At 53.3% G+C, this 9522-nt stretch overlaps 1 protein-coding gene and 1 long non-coding RNA gene across 3 annotated transcripts; one reads left to right on the forward strand and one right to left on the reverse strand.

The window, feature by feature from the left end:
• KLF4 (KLF transcription factor 4) lies at nt 1–5269 on the reverse strand. Of its 2 annotated transcripts, XM_025935333.2 has the most exons (5): nt 4681–5263; nt 4443–4563; nt 2779–3769; nt 2515–2679; nt 1–1078 (listed from the first exon to the last, which is right to left on the reverse strand). In XM_025935333.2, exons 1-5 carry the CDS (start codon nt 4683–4685, stop codon nt 903–905), a joined length of 1458 nt encoding a protein of 485 aa, XP_025791118.1. In that variant the 5' UTR covers nt 4686–5263; the 3' UTR covers nt 1–902. The 2 variants fall into 2 exon arrangements, with proteins under 2 accessions (XP_025791118.1, XP_086539771.1); XM_086683645.1 differs by having other exon boundaries at nt 2515–3769; nt 4681–5269.
• Nucleotides 5270–5549: 280 nt separating this feature from the next.
• On the forward strand, nt 5550–9260 carry LOC147574979 (uncharacterized). Its single transcript, XR_015242934.1, has 2 exons — nt 5550–5698; nt 8476–9260. It is a non-coding gene; the product is annotated as an uncharacterized LOC147574979 (long non-coding RNA).
• Nucleotides 9261–9522: the final 262 nt, after the last annotated feature.

Here is a 9522-nt window from a genome sequence, read left to right on the forward strand (position 1 = left end):
TTCAGATAAAATATTATAGGTTTATTTAAAACTTAATTCTCACCTTGAGTATGCAAAATACAAACTCCACAAAATGTTCATTTTTTTTACTTTGTAGTTTACAAATATACAAAATAGAAGTTTGCTTAAATTTATATTACATATTTATTAAGGCAAGGAACTATATAGAAAAAAACATTTGTTCTGCTTAAGGCATACTTGGGAATAAACCATTGTACAAATTATTGCACATCTGAAACCACAGTGCATAACAGACTGTCTGCATAAAAATGTTAAAGTAAACCAGGTGTATTTACCTGACTTAGGTCATAAATGTAGATCGGAAGACAAAAATAGATTTTCCTTGTCAAAGTATGCAGCAGTTTGAGAACTTTGGCTTCCTCATTTGGTACCTTTAGAACCAAGACTCACCAAGCACCATCGTTTAGGTTATTAAAACACATTTTCTGTACCTGAATTTCTTCCTCTTCTTCTAGTATCATAATAATGGCTTTTAGAAGGCAAAGAGAATACAAGGTGATCTTTACACTTATATTGCATCGAACACAATTCAAGGGAATTCTGGTCTTCCCTCCCCCCAACTCATGGATCTAATTTATACCCTGATATCCACACCTTCCAGTCACCCCCTTGGTGTTTTGTAAGTCCAGGAATATTCAAGTTGGACTGAGAATTGGAATGATCGAAGATCCAGTCACAGACCCCATCTGTTCTTTGATTTGTCTTCTGGTTTCCCTGTGTCTCCTGATTATCCATTCACAAGTTGGCTTGTTGGGAACTTGACCATGATTGTAGTGCTCTCCAGCTGGGTTCCTCCCCTCCCCGGGGAAGACAGTGTGAAAAAAGTAAAAAATACTGAATTCTCTTCTTGGCAGTGTGGGTCATATCCACTGTCTTGGGATTTAAAAGTGCCTCTTCATGTGTAAGGCGAGGTGGTCCGACCTGGAGAAGGCCCGGTCGCACTTCTGGCACTGAAAGGGGCGGTGCCCGGTGTGTTTCCGGTAATGCCTGGTCAGTTCGTCAGAGCGGGCAAATTTCCACCCGCAGCCATCCCAGTCACAGTGGTAAGGCTTCTCACCTGGCAGAGGAAAAGAAACCCGTTGAAGCCATTGCTACATCATGCAGAATTGGCCGCTTTAAAAACTGGAGGCCAAATGTTAAACCGACTCCCCAAGCACCCTACTCTGAAAGAAGCCAGGAATGTTTTTAAACCACTTCAAGGCCATGCTAAATTTCAGATCACAAATAGGAATATTAAGCTTCTAAGTATTCCTTTCGCTTTTTTTCTGGTGTGTGTGTGGCGGGGTGAGGAACCGACATTTAAGCAATGAAAATACACACATACAACGTCAACCTACACTTCTATATTGCTAATGTTTTCATTCTTTTGAGTCAAAGTACCATAGTGGTGGAAGTGAATTTGGAATTGAAATCTGCTGGTTTATCTCCCCTGCCCAAACCAAGCAATTAATATCCTGTCCCACTACAAATGGGTCCAAAGAGCCACAAGCGGCTACTTTTTCTGCCTCAGAATTTGTTATTTTTTAAGATTTTTTTAACATTTAAATCCAACTTAACACATAGTGTGCATTTCTGTTATTGTAATGACTACCACACCTAACTGACCTTATTATGTACCTGCGCTTACATAACATGGAATTTCCCTGCACTGACCATCTTAAACTACAATCTTAGTAATCATAACATTCAATTCTTGAAAGTTTCTGAAATAGAATTCTTGAAAGTTCTGAAAATAGAACTTACTTATGAAGAGTAGACCTAAAAATAGCAAAAGAGTGTAAATGTGGGGAGGGAACAACCAGTGAAAATTGTCTAGAAAATTAAAAACTAATAAGACCTATCATTATTTTGCACTGCAGGTGTCATTTAGTTTTTAATTTTTTTTTAACGTTTATTTTTGAGACAGTGCAAGTGGGGTAGCACCAGAGAGAGAGGGAGACACAGAATCCCAAGCAGGCTCCAGGCTCTGAGCTGACAGCACAGAGCCCAACACGGGGCTCAAACCCACGAACCGGGAGGGGAGATCATGACCTAAAGTCGGACGCTTAAGTGACTGAGCCACCCAGGCGCCCTGATAATTTAGGGTGTTGTTTTTTTTAATCTCTACACTCAGTGTGGGGCCCGAACCCACAACCTCGAGATCAAGAGTTTCATGTACCAGCGACCGAGCCAGTCAGGCACCCCCAAAGTGTAATTTCTTGATTACAAGGGCAATGCTTTGCTCAGACTAGGAGAGGCCCACCTGCAGCCTGGAACCTCCCTCCTGCCTTTCAAAAGCCTAAGAGAACTGCACATTCAAGCACTGATACTATCCATCAAGCAAAAGGCTCTTGGGCAAAAAAGGAGGCGCCAGCTTGCTGTTCTCTCCTGTGATCCAAGAGATGGAGGAGATAGACTGTGCCTCATCCCAAGGGAGGCGCTGAGAAGTGTCCACAGTTCGCCAGTGGGGCTGGACACTACCCTCCCTCCTTTCAGCAGCTTCTATTCTCCTACCTGTGTGGGTTCGCAGGTGTGCCTTGAGATGAGAACTCTTCGTGTAGGTTTTGCCGCAGCCCGCATAGTCACAAGTGTGAGTGGCTGTCCTTTTCCGCGGCCACGACCTTCTCCCCCTCTTTGGTTTCTGCTCCTCTGGCATGCAGGAACCAGGTGGCATGAGCTCTAGGGGTGAAGAAGGTGGGGTCAGCATCATCCCCTGAGCCCGGGAGGGCGGGCACTCGCAGGGCTCCCCAGCCCAAACTATGAATCCCCGGGACTGACCTTGGTAATGGAGTGGTGGCACCTGTGGCTGCATCTGGTCAGGCAAAAAGGGTGGGTAGTTGGGCCCAGGGTGGGGATGGAAACCCGGGGGGAGCGGTAGGGCAGGATGACAGTCCCTGCTGCTCAGCAGTTCCTCGGCACCAAGGGTCGGGGTAGTCCTGCTGGGGAGCTGCCGCCCCAGGGGGAAGTCGTGGGCTGGCGGCCGGTGGCCATTGCTGAGAGGGGGTCCAGTGCCCATGTGGGCCTCTAGGGGCCGACCGACGGTGCATGAGGAGACCGCCTCCTGCTTGATCTTGGGGCACATGCGCGGTGGCCCGCCACTGTAGGGCGCCACTACGACCGGGTGGCTGCCGTCCGGACTGCCTTTGCTAACACTGATGACCGACGGGCTGCCGTACTCGCTGCCAGGGGCACTCAGCGACGCCTTCAACACAAACTTGCCCATCAGCCCGCCACCTGGCGGCTGCGGCTGCTGCGGCGGAATATACACTGGGTCCAATTCAGGCCGAAGGAGCTCGGCCACGAAGCCGCCCGAGGGGCTCACGTCGTTGATGTCCGCCAGGTTGAAGGGAGCTGTGGGAGGAGGCACAGACTCCCGGCCATAGAGGAGGCCGCCGCCCGTGCTGCCTGGCGCCACGCCCGGGTCGCCTCCGGCCCGGATCGGATAGCTGAAGCTGCAGGTGGAGGGCGCACTGGCAGGACCGCTGCTCGACGGCGAGGACGAGGATGAGGCTGATGCCGACGAGGACACGGTGGCGGCCACTGACTCCTGATGGGACAGTGAGTTGGAGAGGATAAAGTCCAGGTCCAGGAGATCGTTGAACTCCTCCGTCTCCCTCCGGGGTAGGAGAGCTGGGTTGTTGCCGCCGCAAGCCGCACCGACTCCGCCACTTTCCAGGTCGGTGGCCACGGTCGCCGCCGCCAGGTCGTAGGGGCGGCCGGGAAGCACGGGGGGAAGTCGCTTCATGTGGGAGAGCTCCTCCCGCCAGCGCTGCAGGAACAGGAGGGGAGAGAGACCGTCGGTGTTGGTCCCCTGCTGCTACACTATACATACTGGCGGGCCGGCCACGCCGATACCGCCCAGGCACCGGGACTGGGCAGGCACGAAGCGCCCGGGGCCTCCCGGCGTTAGCGCGGCAATCTCGGCCCACGGCCGGGCCCGAGGAGAGGCGGTGCGTCGGTTTGGAAGATGTTATGTCGTGTCTGCCCGATTGCGTGTGAGCAAGCGCTGTGGCTCGGCAGCCCGGGTCCTGCCCCAGCCAGATCCCGGGGACGCTCCCGCCAACCCTGGAATTGGGGCACTGAGGATCTCCCTGTGCGCACCCGCCACGGGTACGCCTACGCGCCAAGCTCACTGGGGCCCAGCCAGTGTCTAGGGACACAGCCACCTCCCGCCGGTGGCCCTCGCGCCAGCTCTGCCGCCTGCGCGCTAGGGGACGTATGCGGACCTGGGGTGCGCCCCCGGCGGCTCCGCAGTGTAGGGACCACACGCATCTACAACTGAGCCAAGGACGCTGAAGCCATCCTAGGAAGACTGCGGGGCCGGTGCGGTGGCCTCTCCTTCCATTCGCCGGGTGGTTCTCGGTGATCCCTGGGCTCCACCCGTCCCCACCCTACCCACAGAAGCCCACCGGACGATCCCGACCTTTCGAGGCAATACTCACGTTATTCGGGGCACCTGCTGGACGCAGTGTCTTCTCCCTTCCCGCCGGGCCGGACGCGAACGTGGAGAAGGACGGGAGTAGTGCGTCGCTGACAGCCATGTCAGACTCACCAGGTGGCTGCCTGAGGGCCGGGTGGGGCGCAGAGGCAGGAGTCAGGGGGGCCACTCGCGACCGCCGCTCGGGCGCGTCCCACCGGCCTCCGGCCTTCACCCCTCCCTGCGCCCCGCGCTGCACCTACCTCATTAATGTGGGGGCCCAGAAGGTCCTCGGGAGCCCGAAGCAGTGGGGGTACACTAGCCCCAAAGTCAACGAAGAGGGGGGGGGAAGAATCGAAGCAAAAACCAAAAACCTCAAATTTTCCGAGATCCTTCTTCTTTGGATTAAATATAAATGGGAGATGCCTTTTTAAAAAAGTTCCTTTGTATACAAAAGTTCTTAGAAAAGTTGTAAACTCCTAAAAAAAAGACAATCAGCAAGGCGAGTAAGTCCGGTAGCCGCGCTGCGCTCTCTTCGATTCAGCAGTGTCCTCCACCACTGTCGCAGTCGCCGCGGCTGTTGCCGTGGGCGCTGGGGCTGTGGCCGGGGTGGCGGGCGGGCGGTGCCGCCAGGTGAGACTGGCCGCGGTGGCGCGGATCTGCGGACTGGGCGGCGGCGCAGGGCGCGGAGTCCAGGGGGCTGCGCGGGGCGCGCGCGGCCATGGGCGCTGGCCGCGGGCGGGTGGGTGGCTGGGTGGGGGGCCGGAGGGGCGGGGAGGGGCACTTGGCGGCTCCCGGTGCCGCCGCCGCCCGCCACCGCCTCTGCTCCCCGCGCGCCCGCAGCCGCGCTCGTTCTCTCGGGCCGGGGAACTGCCGGCGGCCGGCGCGCGCTCCTTACTTAACTTCTCGGCTCCCGCCCTACCCCCGCCTCCTACCCGCCGTACGCCACAGCCGGCCGCCAGGCCCCGCCCCCTCCCTTTCTTCTCCCCTCCCTCCTGCGGCCCCCCCGCGAGTTGCCATAGCAGCTAAATAAACAAACTCGGCGCACGTGGGGGCGGGGGGGAAGGAGGGGCGCGGGCGGGGCCCGGCGGAGCAGTGACGCCAGCTCGGCAGCTGGCGGGCAGGAGCCGTGCTGACGCCGGCGGCGGCGGCGGCTGCGTCGGCGGCGGCCCGGGCGCAGGGCGCTGGGCACCCAGCGCAAGTCAGGTCGCCGCGCGACTAGGGCAGTCCGCGTCGCCATGGTCCGCTTCCCGAGTTCGAAGCCCGTGGCTGAGGAGTCTGGTAGGGGCTGAGGGGTCGGAACAGCGCCCCCACCCCCGCTCCGGTCCGCGCTCGCCGCGCAGTCTGCGCGCTAGAGAAAAGCGCGATTATCCGCGTGACTCATCCAGCCCTCCGTCCCTTCCCTGCGCACGCAGCAGCCGGGCGCTGGTCCCGGAGTTCCAGTGCGGTCTTTTGGCCTGACCTCGCGAGGTTCCTCGCGGGCTCTCCTGCCGGTGGGGTGGGGTGGGGATGGGGGTGGGAGGCGAGGGGAGGTGGGTACCCAGAACTATGGCGGGACTGGGAGCTTGAGAGGGCCGGGGTGGTGCTTCTCGCCTGGAAAAGGCTGAAAGAGGCCGCAGCGGAAAACGGGCGATAATGGTTTTGATATTTAAGGGAGCAAGGAAGGGAGTGAAAGGGCTCAAGACTTTGGGGGGGGGGGTGTGCAGAGGGCTTGTGAAGCGCGGAGACACCTTTCAACCAGGGGATCTCAAAGCACTTTACAAGCCACGCACCCTCCTTTCCACTTTATGGATGAGCAAACTGAGTCATAAAGAGGTGAAATGGCGAGGTAAAGGTCAGACGGCAGCTCGCTCCCTTGGCTCAGGCTCTGAGCGGTCAAGCCCACCGAAAGGAACTTAGCTGGGAAAGTGGACACGTGCCAGGAAGTGGAGCGGTGCGGTGGGAACCCGGTTCCCGAAAAGGGCACGAGGAGCTCGCGGCAGCCGTTCCTGCCCACCGGGAAGAGAAGAGGAAACGGCGATCGTTATTTCAGCCTTATAACTTTGCCTTCCCACCCCCACACTCCCCTAAGTTTGTGATCAGTAATTTTCCAGCCGGGAAATGTTTTCGCCCTCATCTCTGCAAACAGTGGCTTTTTTTTTTTTTCTTCCCCCAAACGTGAGTGTGGTGCTCGGTATCGCCTGCTGAACGTAGGCTTGCGAGGTGTTTGGTTTGGATTGAGCCGCGCAGAGCCGATCTCAACCCGCCCTCTCCACGGAGCCTCCTCACCAGTAAACGCTGTCGATCCCAGGAAAGACAAGGGGAGGAGGAGGACTGGGAAAAGTGTCGAAGCCCCAGAACAGGGCAGAGTGTGCGCTCACTCTCACCCTCACCGAGCTCCAGTTGCCTCATATTTTAAGTCGTTGTCACCTGTTTGTTTGAGTTCTGCGATTCTGGTACCTATTAGGTTTCCAAAGAATATTTGTTATCCCTGATTTTTCCACTTCTTGCCGACCACAGAAGCATTCTTGGAATGCATCTCATCCGAATGAATCCACTCGGCCCTTTCTGCCAACGACAGGAATCCCTCTAGGTCCAGTGGGTTGGACGCATTTGAAGATGACTTCCATCCTTTGGCCAACTCCCGCAGCTGGGGAGAAGGGCATGCTTTGGCAGGGAAAGCCCGACCCTCCCGTGGCTTGGAAGGGTTCAATCTCACCCCATAGGAACAAGCCAGTTACTTTAACTCTGAAAACATTGCCCTTTTCAAACGGAGGAACCAAGAAAAGAAGACACCTGCTACCCCTCCCCCCATTCCTTTCCTTTGGATGGCAACAATTTCTTGGAATGCTAGAACTCCAGGATTGAATGGAAAAGTTACCCACTTTTCTATCAAGGCCTAGGTTTCTAAACCCCAATGAACTTAGATGAACCCTTGATCGCATGTAAACATGTAAATCAAGGACTTGATAGCCGGCTAACTTAGGTAGCCGGTGCGAGAAGTTTTTTCTACTTTGCTCTCATTTATCTAAAGCAGTAACCTTTCCCCTTCAGCAAGAGCAACTACCATAATGAAAAAACAATATGGCACAGGTGAACTGGAAACATACTATTATTACATCATATAATCAAGACAGGATTCTGAAACTCAGTTAAAAAGATGAACTTGTGGGGCACCTGGGTGGCTCAGTGGGTTAAGCCTCTGACTTCAGCTCAGGTCATGATCTCATAGTTCGAAAGTTGGAGCCCGGGTCGGGCTCTGTGCTGACAGTTGGGAGCCTGGAGCCTGCTTCAGATTCTGTGTCTCCCTTTCTCTCTGCCCCTCCCCTGCTTGTTCTCTGTCTCTGTCTCTTTCAAAAATAAACATTAAAAAAATTTTTTTGAATGAACTTATAGTTTCCAAACAGCCTTCAGGAGGTTAGGTAAAGCCAGTGCTTCTTTGTGGCAGGCAACTATCTGGTTATTCCAATGACTGCATCATAAAGGGAAATCTCTGTATTTGCCCTGGATTTCTAAAAGTGGTAAGGAACTCAGGGCGCCTGGGTGGCTCAGTTAAGCATCCCACTTCGGCTCAGGTCATGATCTCGAGGTTTGTGAGTTCGAGCCCTGTATTGGGCTCTGTGCTGACAGCTCTGAGCCTGGAGCCTGCTTTAGATTCTGTGTCTCCGTCTCTCTCTGCCTCTCCCCTGCTTGTGCTGTGTCTCTGTCTCTCTTTCTCAAAAATAAACATTAAAATTTTTTTTTAAAAAGTGGTAAAGAACTTCCAAGTTTACACCTCATCTCCTTTCAAGGCAGGTGCCTGGTGTGGCAACAGGGTTATGACCCTCCCTCTTTTCAGAACAGGTAGGTCCAGAAGAGTTAAATCCCTGCCCTGTATAATTTATAAACATGAGGCTGAGTAAACCTTTGATGACTAAATTGCACTCTAAATAATAATAATAGAAGACACCCTTTAAAGAAGAATTACATACTTACTGGTGACTTTATTTCAGCAAACTGATATTACAAGTTTTGTGGTATGGAAGTTAATTATTAATGTCCTTGGAGTTATAAAATAGACTTTTTTTTTTTTTTTCCAGCACAAACTGCATTCATTGGCAGAAGATGCGATGGAAGCCATCAGTGTTAGGGGGTTGATGACATGGAACTTTGACAGAGTGTGTGTGATAGATTGAAGAGGCTCAACATGTTTCAAATGAAGGACTCTGCACCCAGAAGTGAGCACCAGATCTGGGCAGATAGAGTTCCCCAGGGAGCCTGGCTGCACCCTGGCCTGCGGTGTCTGTAAAACTGCCACAAAACTCAGGAAAAGCTGCTTTTTCTGAAAGAGAAAGCAAGAGATTATTTTAAGTATCCAAATTGCTTTGAAATGAAGTCTGTACTGATAACTGAGAGAAGAGGGGCTTATAGGTTTCACGGGGTCGCAAAGGTTTTCGTAGCCTTCGCTTTCATCTGCTTGGAAACGCCAGCCTGTTTTTCACCTCGGTCGTGTGTGGAGGTTAAGAAAGTGGGCCTTAGCGCTCAGTCTCCTGGGTTTGTGTTCTGACTCTGCTGCTCTTAGCCGGGCAGGTTATTTGACCTCACTTTACCTGTTTCTTCTTTAAAATGGGGATAGTCACGGTACCTGCCTGTTAAATTGATGAGGATTACAAGTGGGATTATCCAGATAAGGTATTTATCATAGGCCTCGGGATTATGTATGATATGTCTGACCATCACCAGTATTTTCCAGGGCACCATAGACTTCACGAGGACAGGAGCTATTGCCTTCCTCACTGCTGTAACCCCAAGTCCTAGTACAGTGCCTGCCTGGTACACAGTAATGCTCTGTGTTTGTTGAGTAAATGAATAATGTACTTCAGCAGGAAGGTGGTCTTTCCTTTTCAGCTCCCCATTGGAGGTGCATTAGTCCCGTTTTTTTGTCAAGAGCTTCAATCCACCCAGACCCTGACCCTAATTTTTCCTCCCTTGTTTGATCGTTCGCAACCGGCTTCCCAAGATAGAAACCTAGATTCCCCTCAATTCTTCCCTTATTTTCTTGGGCCTGGGCATTTAGGCATCCACAGAGCTCAGCCATTTCCATTCCTAAGTGTCTCCACTACTTCTGCGAGAGTTGAGCTGCCTTG

Source organism: Puma concolor, chromosome D4 (genome assembly GCF_028749965.1).
Source record: "Puma concolor isolate L17-30 chromosome D4, mPumCon1.1.hap2, whole genome shotgun sequence".
NCBI lineage: Eukaryota > Metazoa > Chordata > Mammalia > Carnivora > Felidae > Puma > Puma concolor.

Coding starts and splice junctions, on each gene's coding strand:
- KLF4 (XM_086683645.1), bottom strand. Junction 3,770..4,442: donor CAGCAGGTGCCCCGAATAAC/GTGAGTATTGCC, acceptor CTGTTCCTGCAG/CGCTGGCGGGAGGAGCTCTC. Junction 1,079..2,514: donor ACACCTGCGAACCCACACAG/GTAGGAGAATAG, acceptor TTCCTCTGCCAG/GTGAGAAGCCTTACCACTGT.